The 22,676-nt window shown below is 32.5% G+C and overlaps 1 protein-coding gene across 2 annotated transcripts; it reads left to right on the forward strand.

Annotated features, from left to right (window-relative positions):
* Positions 1-224: 224 nt before the first annotated feature.
* Positions 225-21,620, forward strand: LOC131841862 (period circadian protein). 2 transcript variants are annotated; one of them, XM_059190227.1, is made up of 26 exons: positions 225-328; positions 885-968; positions 1,357-1,517; positions 3,769-3,863; positions 4,223-4,297; positions 4,768-4,899; positions 5,904-5,976; positions 6,466-6,669; positions 7,210-7,438; positions 8,116-8,227; positions 8,723-8,842; positions 9,035-9,184; positions 9,406-9,524; positions 10,802-10,897; positions 11,576-11,719; positions 12,244-12,424; positions 13,893-14,037; positions 14,709-14,840; positions 15,535-15,642; positions 16,046-16,209; positions 16,461-16,601; positions 16,997-17,200; positions 17,725-17,844; positions 18,079-18,180; positions 19,512-19,643; positions 20,440-21,620. In XM_059190227.1, exons 1-26 carry the CDS (start codon positions 240-242, stop codon positions 20,557-20,559), a joined length of 3,432 nt encoding a protein of 1,143 aa, XP_059046210.1. In that variant the 5' UTR covers positions 225-239; the 3' UTR covers positions 20,560-21,620. The 2 variants fall into 2 exon arrangements, with proteins under 2 accessions (XP_059046210.1, XP_059046218.1); XM_059190235.1 differs by having other exon boundaries at positions 14,712-14,840.
* The last annotated feature ends 1,056 nt before the right edge of the window (positions 21,621-22,676 follow it).

Consider the following 22,676-nt stretch of genomic DNA (forward strand, 5'->3'; position numbering starts at 1 on the left):
ATATTTATATATTAAACAAACCTAGGCTAATATGCTACCGTACCAGGGCTTTGTGGGCTAACAGTTCTGAACTTCCTATGGTTAATTTCACACTATTCCCGTAAATTTGTTATGCTGAGTCTAGCATAACAACAGCAATATGCACATTTGTATCTTAAAAACAAAATATTCATGATAAAATATAAAAATAATATTAATAGTAATATGTATATTTGCAGTAAATCTGAAGAATTAACAAGATGGACAATTTAGACGACTCGGAAAATAACGCAAAAATATCAGACTCTGCGTATTCCAACAGTTGCAGCAACAGCCAGTCCAGGAGGAGGTAAAATATCAATCACACCATTTTGTAAGTTACGACTTATGTGGTAAGTTAGGCCATAGCAGGGAATAATTAAGTTGCTTTTAGTCAATTAATTAATCAATTATTCTTTTATTTACGTGGGGAAAAATCTATCTTGGAGATCCGTCCATCACAGGGGTTGGTCGGGCGGGTATTCTGATAGCCCTGCTCACTAAAATCCCCGCGATAGTTCTTCGTGTTGGTAATCTACCGCGATCGACCCGCAAACAGGTTCTTAACGCGTGGATTCTTCCGCGGCAGTGGCCCGCAAACGGGTCCTCAAAGTGTGGGGGACTTCTTCGCAGTTTCCTCACCACAGACCTACCGGAATACGGTGCGGTGCGCCCTCACCCCATCATCACGACTTCTGTTGTGAGGACGACAGACTTGAAACTCTGAGACAGTCGCCCACACACAGCCGCACTCGCTCCGCACGTGTCTCTACAACAGGCGGAGCCATCAACGAGAAGCTTTACGGCCGGGTTGCTCCAGTAATGTGGTTAATGTCGATATTTTTAACTGTTTTTTTTTTATTTAGTCACAGTTCGAAGTCTACACATTCTGGAAGTAATTCAAGCGGGAGCAGTGGTTATGGCGGAAAACCATCTACATCTGGAAGCAGGTTAATTTTAATTTTGTACTAAATACAATAAATAAAATATACGTATAAACAAATAGTAATTCAAATGTATTGACTGTTGTGGTGAACACAATATTTGTCTTGGTCAAATATTGCGTTCGCTCTAATATTTTAATACAACGTAGCAGGAGGCCAGCGCTAAATGAAAATGTATGTTATTTCTTTTGTATATTGAAATATCTGATGTAAATTACCACTATTACAACTTCCATATTTTGTATAAATCGTGAACAATAGACCAAGCCTACATTACTAAAAATCCCCTTCACTCTATGGCTATGTATGTAGTTACTAATTAAGCCAACTCTAAAACTAGTTTAACTACTTGCGTCTGCAACTAACTAACCACACAAAAAATGCTTTTCTATAGTGATCAACCACCGGAAAAAAGAGCTAAAGAAAAAGAGCCTAAGAAGAAGAAACAAGCTCAAGTAGATAGTGTGCCAACCCAACCACAACCTGAAGAGGAAAGCAGGCCGGTAGAACCGGTACAAGTCATCGAGACACCGCAAGAAGAAATAACAAATGATGGTGCGTGATGTTTTAATTATCTTATTAATGACATATACTGTTTAAGAGATAAACATTTATTTTAGTATTCATAATATTTCATACAATATAATTTTTAATGGATTATATAGTGCCAAAATGAAGTACCACCACTACTATATATGTTATTATCTTAATGTAAATAATTAAATTATTGATAAAATAGATTAAATACAATAAGTCCTTGCAATAAATGCAACATAATAAGTATCTTGTTAACGTATTTTTTAATATGTCTACAAATATATGTATTTTTAAGATTTTATTTTAGGTTTACCATTATGGGAGACTCAGACAGTTTTGCGAAAAATTGTTATCGTATATTTAAAATATATGAAGGTATAAAACATTTTTTTTCTATTACACATTATAAATGGGCTGTTCCATAATTTTGTGAGTTCCTTGTACATAATTATATGATATTGTAATATGTCACTCCACCCTAATGTAACTTTCAGTCAGTCAAAGAAATGCTTAAATCGGTACAGTGGTTTAGTAGTTTAATTTCCTTACAGTAAAATCCGCTCTATCACTTTATAATATTAGTACAGATATCCAACATGTTAATAGGTAATAGATTAAAAAAATGCTTAGAAGCTGGTTTGAGATGAGGCAAGGCTAGACAGGAATTTAATTTTTTGTTGCACAATTTCGATATTTTTATTGACGGAATTTTCAGCTCTCACCAGTTTTTGTATTAGATCAGATACTATTGATTTGTAAATACATTTTCTATCGCAAAATAGTCTGAGTATCCAGATCCAAATCTTGGCGTATGATATTTGTTTAGTTCTTATAACATTACAAATTTGCGATATGAGATTGTGTATCCAAAACAAATACTAATTGAGGGCACTGAAACATTAGGTGTAGATTGTAGTTAATAAAATATTATTTTTATATTCTACATAAGATAATATTAAGATAGAATAGTTGTAATAATTATTATTCGAGTATAAGCAACGGTGTGTACGTCTTCGTCGATGTAACACGACTTAAAGTTCTTGTAAGTACTATACATACTTAGTTTATTTTTTTATTTATACTCTTGGAGCCAGGCCGTACTGACTAGTTAGGTGGTATTTTGCATAAGTTTGATTAATCTTATTATGCGTATAACATTATTCCCTATGCATATATATTACTACGTACGTACAGTTAAAGTCGTCTACAATTTTCTTATTTTACGAAAATATTGATATGAAGGAAATCACCAAATATTTTCTTAGCTAAGGATTCCAAATAAAAGTCGTACCTCAATTCTGTTAATTTTCTGTGATAATACAATTTAAAAAATAATCATTGTGTACTCTATACGCCAGGGAGCAATACTTTTGTGTTAATGAAGGTAGCCTAGAAGCTTCTAGCCTCATACTCACACCACCAGTAGGTAGAATTTCTTTAAATAATTAAAAATATTTTTGTCAAGATCCAAATGGTTTGTATAGATCCATCGACCTTAATATTCTTAGGATTGTATTATATTGTATATACAAAATATCTAATATAAATATGTAACTTTACCAGCTTTCTCATTCCGAGTGATTATTAACTAAACATACAGCTCTTTTATATATCATCGCGCATTAAATGAAACTCGCCAAACTAAACAATAATGGTAGGGTACACTAATCTCAACAACAATAGGGATATAAATGACAAAAATAGGATACATTTTTATATAATAATAACATTTACCACTAATACCATTAGGAACCTTCCTTCATAGATGCCAATCATGGCAATTTGAATCAACTAATGAACGCTAATTGAATGAATTGTACAACTTAATTTTTACTGCTACAACTGACTCGTTATTAGTTAATAATTTGTTATGATTCCTTAAATCACAATATGACAACATTAAAAACAAAAATCATTAAAAATTGTCATCACCACTACTAATTGGTTTTCAATTGTGTTAGGTATAGATTCATTCTATAAATTATTATCGTTACAGAAGGCCAGGGAGATTCAAACTTCGCTTCCGTTGTATTTCTTATGTGTTTACATAGGTACTTTACGGCGGGTTTTGGTAAGAGGCAAAGATAGAAATTTATCAATGAGGTAATGTATTTTTGGGTACTGTCCGAATTAATGGTATGTACATATTATGTAATTTAACTGTTAGCTTTAGTCTCTATGATAAATGTGCCTTTTATTTCAGATTAAGTTTTAATTTTGATGTGTTTGTGTGTTCATCTTTATCTTCCGTCTATAATTTGTTGTGCAGTTGACCAGACACCGGCGCCTCAACTTGCACAAGATAAAGATGGACCAGAGAGTATGGAGATAGCTGTCCAAGACAGAATCAGCGTCAGTGATGAGGTTAGTTACAAATTGAACATTATAAATTTTACGGAAATATGTATGATATACATACATACAGGGGGTTCTGTACTGTATTAGTCAAATATTTATAGTAAGAAACAAAAAAACAAAGAATGTTACGGAGATGATTAAAATACCGCCATGGAGATGATAGTGCCGCCATGTCACTCCTCAAGCATTGTAACAGCTGTGTTTTTGCTTATAGTCATATTGTCTTGCAGAGGTAAAAAGAATTTCTATATTAAAAATTCAGCGTATTGATAAATAAGACTTTTTTAAACAACCTTATTTACTCGGATCACAAATAATTTATCTAAATGATTTGTTTCACTTTAATTATAACTTTATTTTTGCAGGTTGTTTCCTGTAGTATGTCAACTGTCAACGTAATGAATTTGGTGTCCTGCAAATCAACATCTTCCTCCTCTTCGGTACGTAACAATTTCAAATAATTATTTAATATTCATTATTTATTTTTAATATTTTTTTCTTAATGGATTAGTACGCTAATGGTTTACTCTAGCATCAGTCATGGGAAATAGAATTAGCTTGAAGTCAGGTTGTTTAGCCAGAGAAGACCGCGTATTGGTTAACATACAGTTACATATACACATAGATGTAAGCAAAATATTTTTTCTTTTCTTTTAAAATATAGCCTATGTGTTATTCTGATGTATGTCCAATGTAATCCGTTTAGTAGTTTTTCGTGAAAGAGTAACAAACATCCATTCCATCCAAACTTTAGCGTTTATAATATTATTAACATTTGTGCCATTACTAAGAAACCTCAAACCTCACCCCCCACCTCCCTCTATGTTAAGTTCAGTTCCAATAAATGCAGATATATGGTAGAATAACTATTAATTTGTATTTTTTAAAAGTTTGTATTTTATTGTTACAGGAGGGATTCTCATGTGTTATATCGATGGATGACGGAGTTGTTATGTACACAACATCTTCGCTCACTGCCACTCTTGGTTTCCCAAAGGACATGTGGATAGGCAGATCATTCATAGATTTTCTACATCCTAGAGTGAGTTCATCGATTATATACTATTAAATTTTTCCATATTTAGTTTTGAAGTTGAGGACTGATTTGTAAAAGCACAGTCGTTTGTTATAATTTTATTTAAGAAAAATACAAGATGAGAAAATAGTATTTAAGAAAAAGGTGAAACAGCTGATTCAGATGAATCGTCTGAATAGATGGCAGATAATTTTTCCACCGGAAATACATCACAGCCATATAATTAACAATTGGCCTTATACACTGGTGTACACAGATTTTTCCGGAAAGAACTTCCATTGATTTTCGGTTCAGAATAATGGTCTGAATTCACAGTTTTTACTAACCTGTCTCTTAATCTTGATTCTATTTTAGCAATATTTTATCTATTTCATTAAAATATAAATAACGCGTAAGAGCTTCAAAATTAGTTGGGTTTGTACAAGTAACTGTAGAGATGATATTCTCAATACAACTGCATTTTTGTGTCTATGTTACTTAATATACCATCACTGCATTTTAATATTTTTTATACAATAAGTTTACTGGTTCTTTGATTTTTTTTCATAATGGTGAATTTTTCTCTTTTTTTATTAAACCAACACTATTCTAATATAATAAGTTGTATAAAATGCTGTTACAGAACCGCATCTCGCCGAGAAATATCGAATCACAATACTCTAAATACTACTTACATTTTTTTTTAATCAGAAAATAATCTTATAGTATTTTTAAGCAGAATTGTTATTTTTTTGGTACATATGTATATACGATGCACTTGCATATTTGTACTTTATGTATTAATTCTTCATAAAAGACAAATACCATTGATTAAATAATCGAGAACTATTTGAATCTGATACGTCTCTATCAAAAGTCTTGCGGCGTTGATGTTTGCAAGGATTTATTTTTTTATTAAATTTGATTTACTGGAAATAAATCCGTGTTATGCTCTAACAATTTATTGAAAATTATGTAATTACTTATTACTGTATACATACAAGGACATTCACGCGCAATATTATTTACAGGACCGGAATACATTTGCATCTCAAATAACAAGTGGGTTGGCGGTTCCAAAAATAGCTAACGGTAAAGAAAAAGGTAAATATTGCTTGAAATAATCTGTTGTGCCAACTCACATTCACATTATATTACATACTGCGTGGAATTGGCTTCCACGGTATGTTGACAGACTGTTTTCTGCGGATCCGCCCACGTTATCTCTTTATCTACTGCTCCCATTCACGGAATTTTTTAGTACTGGATGCCTACGTAGTGAAAGGATTCTGTGTAGGCTGTTGATAAATCAGCCAGTCTTTGAAGACAAGTCTCTTTATACTCATGAATAGAAACATATTAAACTATAGGATTGTTGAATTCATTTTTGTCGGTGCTAGCTTGTCTGGCCGGTTTAATATTTATTTTCGTCATCACTTTAGGTATAAATTTGCAAATATTCTTGTACTCTTGTTTCGCCTATTACTATTCTACAGAGAATTTCAAGTAATTACCTGGTCGTTTATTGTAACTAGTAATTTAGTTAAGGTGTTTATAACATAAATAAATTTTGTGATGAATCTTATCTTTCAGTTCAGTCACCAGCAAATTCCGTGTCGACGATTGTGTGCCGGATACGTAAATACAGAGGACTGAATTCTGGATTTGGTGTCAAAGAGTACGGTGTGAAGTTTATGCCATTTTTACTCAAACTCACATTCAAAAACATAAACGAAAAGGATGGCAAAGTTATTTACCTGGTGATACGAGCAACTCCTTTTATCTCAGCTTTCAAAGGTAAAAAGTACAAGAATTACGCATATATTACAGTTGTTTCAGTTTATTTAAGATCCTATTTTTTTTTCAAATTTTTAATAATATTTTGAAAAAAGAACATATTAGCAGTCAAGTTTAAAACTTATACTATACTTGTGACTATTTTCAATCGTTTATAAGGGGGTAATATTATACTAATTTAACACCTTCCATTTTGTAAAGTCAACTTTGTCTTTTTTGATAATTTATGAATTGAATGAACGTTAATTCCATTTTCTTACTAGTAATAGTAATTTTGTATAATTAATACTAATCAGATATCAATAATGGAGGAATCGGTAGTTTAGCGGTTTAGCACATCGCTTTACTTCCTTTATTTTTAAGTTTAGAGGTTTATATATTGATGAGTACGACTATGTGTATAAAAAGCGCTGTGTGAATTGTCCTGTGTTATTACGTCTTTATAGGGAACTAATTTAGTTCACTTTTAAAATGCGCGTGTTCACTGTAATGTTCAGTATTTTATTCAGAGTCTAAATAAAAAATGATATTTCATTTCAGTACCAAACGAAACGGTATCCAAAGCGGTCCCTTTCGTATTGCGTCATGCCGCAGACGGTTACATAGAGTATATTGACCCAGAGTCTGTTCCGTATCTTGGCTACTTGCCTCAGGATTTGGCGAGTAAGGACGCATTGCTTCTGTACCACCCCGAAGATTTAGGCTATTTACGCCATGTTTATGAAATGATCGTGAAACAGGGCGCAGTGCCGCGATCTAAATCATACAGGTTAGTAATTTAATCAGATTTTTGTTTTGTAATTGGCACAACAAATAAGCCGTCTCAATAAGTGTTAACCTTCGATCGAAGGACTGACATTCGATCCCGCGACTCCGGCAATAGGCGCTTCGTCGGGATACCTTGGAGTTATTAGTGAGTAGGAGTCTCACAGTACCCACTTGCTTCCCCCGGGGCGAGGCGGGTTCTCCATGAGGCATTTTCTCCAAGTTAAAAAAAAAGGTACCCACATAGGTATCACAATCACATCTCTTTCAACCGTCAATCAGTTTCTCTAGTTCGTTGGAAGGGTCAGATAAGGCGTTGATTTTAAGATATAAAGGGCAGACATCATAGTCCTTCGGAATAGCAAAGCATGCGCGGTATCGAGAGCATCACATGATAATGCCATTTTGATAGTCCTGCTCAAGTATATAAGCGACGGTTACCACTTAAACAAGTGGGCCGTCGTTTGTCTATCGATTTGCGTCATAAAATTAGCCACCATACCAGTGCGCCAATAGATTCCCTATGATTACATACCAGTTTAGGGAGTGTAAGTAGAAGTAAATTTATGTACTATAAATACAAATACCGATTATAGGTATTCGGGATTATCAGCGTGTCACCAATTATTGCATACCACTGTATTTATTGTATCATATATTATACATTACATTTATTTTCAGAATTATGACTTACAGTGGTGACTATATAAAAATTGAAACAGAATGGTCATCATTCATCAATCCCTGGTCTAGGAAACTGGAATTTGTCAATGCCAAGAATTATATAATCGAGGTAAATACCGAAATGTTGTTCGTAAAATTTATAAGTTTTATTTTACATTTATTTTATTTTATATCAAACTGCTGACATGTTATTGTGAAAGCTATTTCAGCCAATATACAAAACTTGCTATTGAGTAGTGACTGAAATGAACGGATTTGTTCATGACATTTCATTTATTACTACTAATAATATGAAGTTCTTTTTAGTTTCGACAACATACTTATAACAAAATCGTAAAATTAACCGCATCTGTTTATGTATTACATGACTTAAAACCTTTATTTCGAAAATAAAATAAGATACAAAAGGCAAACAAAATGCTTAAAACATTTTCTACCTGGTAACGTTTGGGATGAACAATAATTTACAAATGCGGTATTTAGAAATATAAATAATATTATGTAGTATGTTTATTATTTAGGTTGAGATATGTACCTATGTATATTTTGGTAAGAATGACATGTTACAGGCGATTGTCTCATTATAAGGGTTATGTTCTCGCAGGGCCCATCCAATCCGGATGTCTTCCACACACTGGAAGCAGACAAAGTTCTGAAGTTAACTGAAGAGGAAAAGATTAAGTCACAAGCATTAAGAGAAAGTATTATCAGAATCTTAAACGAAGTAAGTAAATCACATTTATATAAAAATTAAATTAAATTACAATGTTTAAAATAAATTAAAAATTTCTATCCATCCATTTTTATCGGTGTACATTGTGTTTACTATACATTAAATAAACACTCAATTTTTTATTGAACATTTTATCAAAATTTAATAAGGACAATGTTTATATTAGTTATAATTTAATTTCAGGTACTTACAAAACCTGCTGAGGTAGCTAAACAACAAATGAGTAAACGTTGTCAAGATCTTGCCTCCTTTATGGAAAATCTTATGGAAGAACAGCCTAAAACCGAGGAAGAATTACGACTGAAAATACAGGACCCGGATAATAGCTACTATGTGAGTTATGAGATAATATAAATAATTAATTTAACTTCACCCTTTACATTGGGTCCTATATATGAAACATTAACACTCTAAATTTGCGGATTTAAAAATATTGAATGGAAATAGTAGTCTATATATAAATCATTATATGGTTGATTGCAAAGGCTATAATTTCGAGTTGTTCATAATTTTTACTCAATTACCTGTGCTAACTGTTAGTTTCTATTATTCAGGAACGAGATTCAGTGATGCTCGGGGGCATATCGCCTCACCACGACAATTATGACAGCCGATCCAGTACCGAGACGCCGCTTAGTTATAACCAGCTCAATTATAATGAAAATCTTCAAAGGTATCTGGTTATATAGTCCGAGATCCCGCTGCAGAATCAGTGTACCCATCGAGTGTTTGCTGAAAACCAAATTTTTACACATATTTATCATTAGGAGAATTTATATCTACCAGGTTGCCTATCAAAATGTGGCCGCTAGTATTTTTAATTAAATTATTAATAATTCATAATCCGTAAGAAATTTCATTGACTTGTTTTTTCAGTAAAATGTCGTTCACTTTACGGCAACATCTATAAAGACTGTGAAAAATCATGGTTGCCGTTGCGCACCTGGTCGCACCTCTTCGCAGCCAGGTGTACACAGGTATGATTTTATTACATTTATACACCCACAACGTACATTCATAATTTATATATCAAATTAAAGCTAATTTTTTTCTGTTTATTATCAATTATCATATACGGTTGCCTAATTAAATCTGGCCGCAAATAAGGGTTGCGAAGAGACACCTGGCTGCGAAGAGGTGCGACCAGGTGCGCAACGGCAACCATGATTTTTCACAGTCTTTATAGATGTTGCCGTAAAGTGAACGACATTTTACTGAAAAAACAAGTCAATGAAATTTCTTACGGATTATGAATTATTAATAATTTAATTAAAAATACTAGCGGCCACATTTTGATAGGCAACCTGGTAGATATAAATTCTCCTAATGATAAATATGTGCAAAAATTTGGTTTTCAGCAAACACTCGATGGGTACACTGAATCTGCAGCGGGATCTCGTACTAATAGTTCCGTGAAATAAATAAGTATGAATACATTAAACGCAAATATTAAAGTAAAAACACAGCTTGAAACTTAAATGTAACTTTTTTTTTATATTACGCTTGTGGCAGATTAGCATACGCCCCATCTGATTGTAAATAGTTACCGTAGCCTAAGGACGCCTGAGGCACCAAGTCTGTCGAATACGCGTTGCCGTTAAAACTGATACATAACCAATTACAGCAATAACAATACAATCAACACGACACGAATGTTTATACTGTGCGGGAATCAAACTCGTGACTATTGAACGATCCTGTGCCATTCGATGGCCACGCATCATTTTCACGATACAAAATTTTGTAGTTATGAGTTTGATTACTTTATTAAGTATATACATTGTATACTATAGGATGTTTAGCACCCATACATATATAGTTTGAGGCTAGTTAACGCTAGGTGTGTTTTGCCTCTGTTTATTTTTATAATTAGTCTATTCCTTGTATTGATGTCTTGAGTATCATTCATGGTATGTAAAATTGTAGCATTTAATTTTGTTTGTCTTACAGATATTTCGATAGTCATCAGCCATATTATCATGATGATTATAATTCGGGACCCGGCGGATACATTTCGAGTTCCAAAGATTCAAATCATGTTACAAGGTGTGTATGAAATACAGTATAAATAATATACGAGATTTCACAGTCTTTAGTCTATTTCTTTCTGCAGTAAAAAGGAACGTATTAGTTTGAAATAAATGTATATACTATATAAATGTGCACTACATTTGTGAGCCAATCATAAAAACACTCATCTTGTACAGGATCAGTATGTACGTAATTAATCATTTTGGACTCATGCTGCAGTCGTAATAGATACCGGAATTCTTACTATTCGCGATGGGAGTAATACTGGATAACTGACAATAGTGCAAAAGACTAAAAAAATAATAGCGAAACCATAAAATAATTAAGTCATTAAAAAAAGTAAAATTTGTAAAAAAAGGTCAAAACTTGTAAAAAAGAAAAGGTTTGTCTGTTAACAGCTTCAATATATAAATTTAGAATAATCATTTGTATGTCATGAATAATTCGTGGCGCCAGCGCCGTGCTCGCAATAATACGCATAGGGTATTTAAATGGGTAAGAGAAAGAGAGTGGCCCTCTTTTCTGTTCGAGGCAACTGAGACGACCAGACGTGGAACTGTATTTCACGTCTGGTCGTCTCGGTTGCCGTAATTTATGTGGAGTGTAATTTGAAAGAGAAATAGAAATCAAGTACTGCATCAAATCAACTCATTTCTGAAACGTCCCAATAATATATACGTTTTGTATTTCTAGCTGCATGTCCCCAATGGCGACAGCTTCTGGAGATTCTGTCGAGATGACAAGTTCGTGTGGAAGCAGCGTAGATTTGACGACAAACTGTGTCTCTATATTGGGAGGTTACCAACCAGTGCGACTCACCGAGGCTATTATCAACAAGTGCGTTGCTGTTACATATTATTTAATAATTTTCATAGTTTGTAACAATACATTTATTGTATTATATATCAGTGTTTCCTTCGCCGGAGTATATAAATAGTCAGATATATAAATAGCCACACAAAGATTTACTTTGAAGATTAGTTTATTTTATTGTTTTATGCGAGTATAAATAAGGAAGAAAAGCTTGGCCTGACGTTATATGTAAATTCGCATTTTTCAAAATTGGTCTCTTGCACATAAACTGAAAAAATAAAGTATTTTTAGATTATTTTTAGACAATTGCTATCACAATTAGTACAAATACCCTTTATTATGAGAAATTAAACTACATACTTACCTACTTATCATATGTAGCTACCAAAATAAAAAAAATATGTTCACTTGGTTAGGCCTAGGCTGATATTGCAAATAAATAGCACTTTAGTTCAGTACATAACTATTACAGTGTTCATATAAGAACATTTTAGTTTTCTTACCATAGTAAATGGATCAAAATTAATTATTCAATAATAATTTTTCAGGCACAACCTAGAAATGGAGAAGGAATTAATAAAAAATCACCGCGAAACTAGTTCTAGTACCAAAGGTGAGCGAGAAAAGGCTTCTAAGGAAACAAGAAAGAAGAAGAAAGAACATCTCGCCAGATGCAATGCGAGTTTCCAACCAACCACTGCTGGCACTACAACAGTCACCGAGCCAGCGGTATTTATATTTTAGTTGTTTTCAAATACAATTAGAATAGTTGCCGGAATAAGGTGAGGTATACAGACCTATTGTAATCAAATAGAACAAGTATTAATAGTCTCCTGAAGATTGGGTGTGAAGTGTTCTCTATATTTTGGTGTAGTTCTTTTGCCAATCCCATAAGAGCTTTTGAGTAAAAATGGATGGTGGTACATATAAAATAAAAAAAGAGAGTCAGTTTCTATACAGAGGAGCAGTTGAGAGGGGAATGAAGCTATGCTAAATCTCACATCCCCACCTTGTTGGCAGCCACAGTCTTTATATCGAGTATTTGTACTATGATCTGTTCTTGACAGATTCAGCTCGAAATTTTGAACCTTAAACGGCAAAGTGGTAATTTTTCTAAATTGTAACTAAAACATATTAAAAGATAAATTAACCATGCAGTAGATAGAAACATTTTCCGTGTCGGCTTAAATAAAACGCTTATACTAATAATAGTAAAAATCAGCTTAATATAAGTAAGTCAGTATTGAGGATTGTTAAAAAATCACAGCAGCAATGATTCATTTATTAGTTCCCCCTTTGAAAATTTACGCCTATATTTTTGATGAACATAATAATTTTTTCCCCTTTACGATAGCGCTCACGAAAGTCTGACCAAAATGTGAGTAACCTCATTAGTATGATTTTAATCTTATTACGTTATATTCATTTAATATTTAATAATCTATCCTATATAAGAGTGTGAAGGAACCTTACACTCAATAAATATTTCAATTTAGGACATATATTTATAAATATTAACAGTATCTACCTGTAAATTTAAGTCTTAGTCTGTTTGTGTGTCTCCGTTTATTTCTTCTAAATACTGCAAGGGATTTTGATACCTTTACATTTATTGGTTCGAGAATTTCCTCCGTAAGGTATAATAGCTCTAATAAATACTCACATACAATCCATAACATACTCTACACAATTATATAAAGTTGAGATGGGTCGCTACTGCGGACAATTCATAGCGCCATCTAGACTCACTAAGAAGAGCTTGTGTCACTGTTACAAATATATAACTATAATACATAGTTTTTCGCACATACATAAAAAATCAAAGCCTAATAGAAACAATCATATTTACCTACTTTTTTACTACTTTTACTACTTACTTTGATTAAATCGAATCCCTGACAGTCAGAAGTAAGAGGGTGTGAGGCGAAGCCGTCAAATACAATAGGTACATAATTATAGTTAAATAATCTAAAACATTACATTTTCAATAAATTTTAAATGGGAATTCCCATAACCTAACAGGGAGATCCCTGATAGGTTAAATAGATTATGTTAACGAGAAATCAACACTATATGTTTTATGTACATAATTGAGAATATCCAGACCCTACAATGTTTGACAACTTTTAATTTTTTTAGTTCTGGTCTGGTAGTTAATCTGTCATAAAGATTGTAACGAGATATACTAACATTCCAGCGTCATGGTGTAAAGCGCTCAAAACATTTGGACTCCGAGGCCAGCACTCATAAACACCATTGTTCATCGCCGCGGACATCACGACGGCGGCAAACTACAAGCGCTGCACCTGCACAAATATCTTCAACAGTCACGACCGCAGCAGGTATGTGTGATATTGTTATAATTTAACCAGTGGGCAATGGTTTACATTTAACAGTCAATTTATTTGAATATTTTTATCTCTTTCCTCTAGTCCTTTAAAAAATATGGCTTTGCCTTAAGTACTATGTACCACCAAGTGTTAGATGTTGGGGGTAGTGATCAAATCAAATCAAAATATATTTATGTAGGTCTATTACAGACTTATGGTATGTCATGACTATCTACCGTCAGAATACCTTCGAGAATTACTTTCGAGATCAGAAGAATTGACAAGAAACTCAGCTCGTATTCTATTTAAATATGGTTGTACAATGTACATGTTTACAATAATACAGATTCATTTTAAAATTCAAATTTGGATTATATTGCCATTCACAAAATTGCAATAGCAATTTTGTGAAATCAAAAGTCAAAAGCAAATAGTCTAGTCAGTGTTTGTAACCCGAACAGAACTTGCAGCACCCGTTCACGAGTATGCCGAATGATAATTGCCATATTGTCCTGTGACGCTTCTCGTTAATTAATATTTCAGCGATTTTATTAAATTCTTCCACAAATATTACAATTACACTATTTGTAGGTTAATGACTTACTTAATAGAGGAGAGACTTTTTCAATACTTATTGAATATTCATGGGTTTTATTTCTATTTCTGATTTATTTACTTAACAGCAGCAAACCACTGGCAACCGAATCCCATGAACAATATGAATACATTCATATTGGGCGTTGGACTACCGCAGCAGATGTCAATTATAAGGCCGATGATTCCACAACAAATGTCTACAATGACTGCTATGCCAGGTATTGTTCTTTATTGTATATTTTCTGCTGCACAATGTTGAGTAAGTTGAGAGATACATAATGTTGAGAAAATTGTACTTAAGATTTCGATTGAAGTGTGATTTTCTGTAAAATAGTTTTCTACATTTACTAGGGTTATACAATACATTTTGTATATCCCCAGATTTCTATCTAAAGTACGATTATTAATTTCAGTCAGTAAATTGACAAGTGCAACTGTCACTGATACAAAAAAGAGTGACCGCTACAATAGTGATGTTCGGCAATCAATAGACTTAGACATTTAGTCATGCTTTATTTTATTAGGTATCCAAGCGTTTTTTTTAATTTTAAATATTTAATACATACCGTATTAAATAATACGATTTTCATTACAACAAATTTTTCACTACAATATTATTACAAAAGCTGGGAAAAAAATTATGAAGAGATTCAGAGGAATTAACACTAGAATTTTTATTTATATAAGGCAATTTGATATTGAACAAAAAAAATGTAATCTCGATTAACTTTTAATTGTAAAAATTCGATTCTACCATATCACTATTTATTTGGGACTAAAAACCTGCAACACTGGATATGTCATTTTACTGACAGGAATTAATAATCTTACTTTAGTTCCAATATCTTCGGTATTTGTAATGTGTACTTTATTTTAATGGTTGGTTTATTACATATGACAATCTGTTTGTAGGCATGTTCCCGATGTATTATGCTCCCGGGCCACCAGGCTCACCTATGGCTTCAAGCTCAACCAATTTAGACGCCACCAAAAATGCTGGACAGTATCAAGCTCATGCAAGTAAGTGATGCCTATATCAGTATATAAATTTATAATTTTATCCCTTTTTTTCTGTATCGAAACGCAGTTTATATTAGGCCTTATTGGCTAACAGGTACCCCTTCGATCGATCCGTTGTTCTATTACAGTGGGATGGCCAGATTCGAGTCCCTACAGGTATCTTTAGAATAAAGTTGTATCCATCAGGCAGGAGTTGACCTCCAGCCACTCCGTAAGTCTTTCCAGAAGTTTGGAGTACATATCCATGAATTTCTGGATAGTCTGACAAACAATTAGAACTTGTAAAGACGGGTCTTCTTCCGGGAGCTTCCTGGCGGGTCGACGTTTGTCGGTGTTATTGACCGGATGTTCAAATGTTGTTATTTTACTGTTATACTTAAAATCGACTTTGATTATTTCACAGTGCAATGTATGATGTACGGTCAAACTGTGTACGGATCGCCGTTCATGTACTCCCCCATATCACCCCACGTATCGTACTCAATGCACCAGACGATGATGGCGCAGTCAATGCATTATAGTAGCACTATGAGCCCCTTAGGACTTACAACTAGTAATTATGAAGAGGTGAGTGATACTTATTTTTTTTTCGACCTGGTACTCCTTGTTTTTGGGTTATTGGAAAATATCAAAAAAGTAAAAGAACGTTCATTTATATATCGTAAAACTTTGTATGATATATTTATTTTTAATTTGATTAAACTTGGATAAATCATTGTATTTTCGAGTATATCTGTTTCATATACAATTTGTGGCATATCGGTTTCATTCATTTATCAATAATTAGTTAACATTAGTATAACCTCGTAAATTCACAGGCCTGTAAACCCAGCTTGCATTTGAGATCAAGCAAATTGGGCAGCTGGCGGGATAAGAAACCAAATGAATCCCAAGGGACATCTTCTAAAATTGCACAAGGAAATGTCGACAGCATATTTTCTTCAAACACATTAAATCGGGTATGTTCTTTACACTTTTATGTTCACGTAATGATTGATTATGTTCTTAAAAAGGTAAAACCGGTAGTATTGGGAAGATGTGGCGCCATAACTAGAATGATTACTATTTGAAACCTTGCTAGGACATGGAAATATGAGCATGGAGCCTCACAAGATTGAAGATGGTTCTAGTGGCCCGTTGTCGAAATTCGACTATGAATAAATGTGTTTGCTCTATTAATATAATGTATTGTTTAAGTATTATCTTAAATTTAGTTTATCTCCACTCCTCCATATAGATTTTAACTGCGCGATATTTTATACTCTTTTTCGTACTTATCGTAATAAGGGGAACAAAGTTTTTATATAGGTAGATTGTTTAAAATAATATATATCAAATACGTAATTGTCAACAGAGTACAGATATGGTACCGGATACCGGTGATAGCGTATCTAGGTCAGAGAAATCCAAAAGTACCAGGGCGATGAACAGCGACGAGAACGTGGACAGAATGGACGGAGAGTCCAGCTATTCCTCTTTCTATTCGTCATTCTTCAAGACCGAGTCGGGAAGCGCGGAAGAGAGTGGAGACGCAAAGAAAACTACGCCTAAGATCAGGGTATGTGTTTGTGTTTTTCTGGTACATAGTTAATGACTTTGACAGGAATAAATCAGAACTTGCCAATAGTAGGCGGGCCCCAGAGAGGAAGTGTAGACTTATGTCAAGGGTAATATACATTTACCCTGTTAAAAATCCAATTCGAGGTATGCATGAAAGTATGTGTAATTCAGAGAGGCTAAACAAGAAAAATTATATAATCATTTATACCACGTTCTCGTTTAAATCTATAACATTACTACGACCATAGGATCATAATAGTGTTGTAGATTTAATATGAATTTATGTAACTAGTTCTCACGCGCTATTTGGCCTCAGGACCTTATCGATTGAGCATAACAAATATTCCACTTCTCCATGTCAGCTACTAGTTTTTATATACATAAAATAATGAAAAATTTTATATACATGAACTTTTATAATTATTAGTAGGAACGTTGTGTGTTAAAAATCTTCCGGAAAACGTTACAAATTTTAGTGTTGTCAATATTTACTATAAATTCTGGATTGAATTTGTTCTATAGTTTTGGGACAGAAGTCGACCAGGTGAAGATGGTTTTGGAGAGGCGACGTCGTCCTACTACGAGCCACGCCAAGTGAAAAAGGTAGCCAAGAGAAAAATGGAACCGCCGTGGTTGGAACAGGTACATTTGAAACTCGGTTTTAATATTATAGATATTTATTTTATGTAAATGGGATGGCAAACAGGTTGATCGTCCATCTTATGGATAATGGTAACCGTCTTCTATATACATGAACAACACTGCGGTAGGTGAGACTGAAGTATCTATCCATCGCTGTATCTTTTTCATAATTGTATACTAAAACCTACCTAATCTGTCGTTCAAATATTTATGTCCTATTGTGTTATGTTTTAGGTGTGTGTGACGTCGGATCTGATGTACAAGTATCAAGTTTTATCAAAGACCATGAATGAAGTTCTTGTATCTGATAAACAAAAAATGATTAATATTGAACAGGTTTGTATCAATACGTCTGATCCGAAAGCTGATTAATTTTTATAGTCAATGGAACATTTATAAATACTTAAAAAGAAAGCAAAATAGTAAGTTTTATTATAATACCTAAATAATTTAAATATAATATGACATTTATGTGTAACAATATATAGAATGAGCTAGTAAATATATGTTGTTATATGATATGGAGAGAAAAGGATACTAAATGCTTAAGTACTTAAGTCTTAAGTATTAAACGGCATATAGAGATGGATTGTAACGGAACTGAAATACCCACTCCTACTCCTTTCCTGCTTTTATTACAGATTCAAACATGTATTCGATTCACTTATTGACTATCGATTGCAATCAGTCGATACTTGAATTAACAATGCTAAACCGGCTGGCCAATTAATTAAATTCGTTACGATTTTCGTCTGGTACGTAGTTAATCACATTTATTAATAATAAAATGACATCGTCAGAAAAGTAACGCGATTTTATTAATACTATCAACTACGATGGCAACAATAACAAAATTTCACGTATCGAATAAATAATTTGTATGGACTCATGGTAATCACCATCGTTTCCCCGAATTTCAGCTTAGAATTGAAACGTTTTTTATAGTAGATTAACTAAAATTTTAAATAATTACGGCTTCAATAACTGCGAGATGTGAAACATTATTCTCAGTCTACAGAATTTGTTTATTTACGGTACATTATTTTCATTTTAGATTTTTATAAAATATAAAAAACAAAAGTGAAAATAATATACCGAATGAATTTAAATTGTGTTTTCCCTTTTAATCTGATTCTTCAATAAAATTTATTATTTCAACTTTCAAACGACTCATTAATTACACTTAATGTATATGTATTTATTTCAATAAATTATCAACAGTTGACTGTCAATCTTCACTGAGCAAGTTATTCCTACGGTTTTTTATTACTATATACGTTAATAATTACTTCATATTGAACAACCATTTGTCAATATGTAATACACTATTTATTTCTTTACGTGAAGTTGTGTTTTCTTTATTTTTATATTGTAAGTAATCGTAGTACTAACATTCATTACTCCCATTACTCCCATTACCATACATTTCCCAGTAAGCCATGTGTTAGTAAGCCATGTGTAACTGGCCTCCTAATGTGTAGAAATGTTTAGGATGCTCACACTGCTAATATTATTAAGATAGCACATGTTTCTTCGCTTCTGGGCTGAGCCTAGCCATGGAAAAGACTAGTCTTTAGATTAGGGTCTTTAGACCCAAGCGTGAGGCTGAGTGCGGTCATTGGAGTCCATTTTGCATCTGATATATACAAGACAATTTTTTTTAACAGCCTTCGCTAGTGAACGAACAACTGAGTCAACTCTACGTGGATCTGCAGCTCCAAGGTGTCGCAGCGAGACTTACACTCGAAGAAGGCATCACTAGCTCAAGCAGCTCCGGAGAAGAAACTTCAAACACCAAGGTCTCATAATTATTAATAATTGTTTTTAAAAACTTATCTACTGTGTATGAGTGATGAAAAACAAGAAATGTTAGGATTCGGCTTCAAGAAGCTGATGATTGAACTATCACATAATCATTAGAGAAAAGAAATATTCACAGGCCAATTAAGAATGCTTTTTTATTTATTTATTAGAAACCAACAGCGTTACAATTTAATTTACATTAACGTATGTTGTAATATTAAAGCTACTACAGGTTTCACTTAATTAACACAAAGTATGTAGTATTGGCTTGCGCTAAAACAAAATAACAAAATAGGAAATCAACGAATTAAACTGAACACATAAAAAAAATGAATTAAATAAATGATTGAATGAATGAATGAGTGTGGAAGCTATACATCTCCATATAATATATACTACACACTGATGCCGGTAATTTGTCCATACAATGTATGCAGTGTTATATTATAGATACTAGACTATCGCTGCGTAACTGTCACTTATATATTTAACAATGTGCTTTTTAAATGTACCTTTTGTGTGAAAAAACAAGTCCAAGTCATGAAATTCGTTATTGTATACACGAGGAATACTAGCGAGGGGTGAGTTAGTTGCAAAGTTTGAGGCACGGCGAGTTACTGCCAAAAGCGGGGTGTGCCGTGTGCGGCGCGACGGTGCTTTTTCTTAAAGAAATTTACAAACTAATACTATTTATTTGTCGTTATGTAATTGTGACACTTATATCATACATTTCTTACCCTTATTATGTGATAAATAACATGAAATACTAAGGTCCGTATAATTCAATTTCAGGCTCCCCGAAGGAAACGCGAGTATAGCAAATTGGTTATGATCTATGAAGAGGACGCGCCTTTACCACCCCCTCCAGAGGGCGACGCAGTTGCTGGATGTTCTGAGAATGTAGGGTTATAAATTAATGTAGACGTGCCATCATGTTTAAATAACGAAAAGGTATTAATTGCCAAAGTGATATAAAGTATAATAACAAGGATATTTATGTGTTATATTTTACATAGTTTTCTTATTATTTTATTATTGACTGGTCAGAACTATGATGGACTATAAGCGAAGCGTGTAGTGTATAAGCGAATTTTAGATATTGATCAAACTATCTCAAGTACTAATAGTGTTTTTATTTTATGTTTTTATTTTGTGAACATGCTACTAAACCAAGAATGTCAATAAAACTAGTTTATCCGATAATGCTGCCCGGTCGTGCAACCCATTTTATTACTAGTATTAAATCGCTTTACATATTTAGTTTTACTGTATTAATTGGGCACTTTTATAATTTAGGTTATTGTCGCTTGGACTTCTACGATTTTAGCAATGGTTGCGCGGCCTTTTTTACATTAACTATCGACTATTGTTATTAGCAATCGTCGTGTAGGGTTTAATACGAATTGTCGTTTATTGTCATCCAATACAACATGAAAATATTAAAGTTTTCATACGACCTTTGAACCTTGATTCTGAGTACTTGTCACTGATGGCACTTATAATAATTGATTCCTTTCATAAATCTCAATTTATGATAAACCAAGATACTCTTAATTACATACGGTCAACAATTATTTTTAAATATTTCTTAAATTTGAAGACTGTCTTGTTACTTAATTTTTTCTTTTAAGGCGAAACCAAATTGTTTCCAAATGTCAGTAGTTAATAAGTCAATAAGCTAAATAACTTTCGGGTTTATATATCCGTTTAGTCTATTGCTTTTATTATTAGTTAATAATTAACATAATTTTGATTTACTACAATTTAGTATTTCTAGTACCAGAAGTGGCAATTGATACTATTTGCTATTAATAATGCATTTCAAAACAAGTTTTTTGAATGTGTAAAATATTTTCAGTGTTTATACCATGTTGATAAAATACATGTATGAAGTGTCTTAAATTTTATATGTATAAAAATATAAAGAAATTTTTATATCTGGACATTTGATAGAAACTGAAAGTTGAATTATATTGGAGGGTCGGTGTATGCAATTTTTTTTATACTTATGCTAAATACAATATGCGCTAAGGGGCACCTTGTTATTTATATAAAAAGTTATAGTTAAAGTATAAAATAAAGCGTTTCTATAATTTTTTGAAATTCTGACGATTTTATATCTGAAATAAAATTAGACAACGTGTTACATTCAGGATAGATCATGGTCGTATGCTTATAATAATTATAGATATGATTGCGTTATTATATAACTGAACAATACAAAAAGTATTTTTTTTTTAATTTAAATTCTCAACGCAGTGGTGAACGCTATATAAATAGTTTGATATTATGCTTATATATTATAATAACTATATGATTGTATAGTTGTAGATTGCGATCGCTAAATTCAAATGAATACGTATTTAATATACAAAAAATATGAGATATCAAATCGAATATAATTTTATTTTTTAAATAGGTTTATTATAACTATTTTACAAGGTTTCAAGGTTACGTGACAAGCGGTCTTAATGGACATTTAATAACCGAATTGGAGAAAACCCATTTCACAACCCAAGCCATTTTATGCCAAATTAATAGTTTCTCACATTTAACAAATGAGTATTATTATTATTAATTCTAAAATATGAAGAGTTTTTTTATTATTATTAAATTTATGCAATTTTTATTAAATTGACAATGGTGATTAAATAAATTGTATGTAAATGCATTTCTTGCACATTAATGATTGGAGATTATTTCACAAATGAAATTATTCTTAAAACGACTTAAAATAGAGTTGTTTATAAATTTAACTAAATTATTCCGTAATCACCGTTAATAATGATTTTTTTTTAAATTGAGGAGGCTATACTTTTACGATAGTCAAATGCTAATTTATTGAAATTTGAGTAGTTATTTCTAAATCGAAATTACTATTCAAAAATTATTAGAATAATTAGTTAGTTTACTATTTAATATAATTTTTTGTACTTATTTTCATATTAATTTGGTCTATGCTATATTGTTAAATACAATAATAATATAGATTGTGTTTAAGTGCTGTCACATGTTAGACATTCGTATTC

This window comes from Achroia grisella, unplaced genomic scaffold (genome assembly GCF_030625045.1).
Source record: "Achroia grisella isolate CSIRO2021 unplaced genomic scaffold, CSIRO_AGI_Agris_v1 utg1064, whole genome shotgun sequence".
NCBI classification, from domain to species: Eukaryota; Metazoa; Arthropoda; class Insecta; order Lepidoptera; family Pyralidae; genus Achroia; species Achroia grisella.

Coding starts and splice junctions, on each gene's coding strand:
- LOC131841862 (XM_059190227.1), top strand. CDS start 240: ATGGACAATTTAGACGACTCGGAAAATAACGCAAAAATATCAGACTCT. Junction 329..884: donor AACAGCCAGTCCAGGAGGAG/GTAAAATATCAA, acceptor TTTTTTATTTAG/TCACAGTTCGAAGTCTACAC. Junction 1,518..3,768: donor AGAAGAAATAACAAATGATG/GTGCGTGATGTT, acceptor TTTGTTGTGCAG/TTGACCAGACACCGGCGCCT.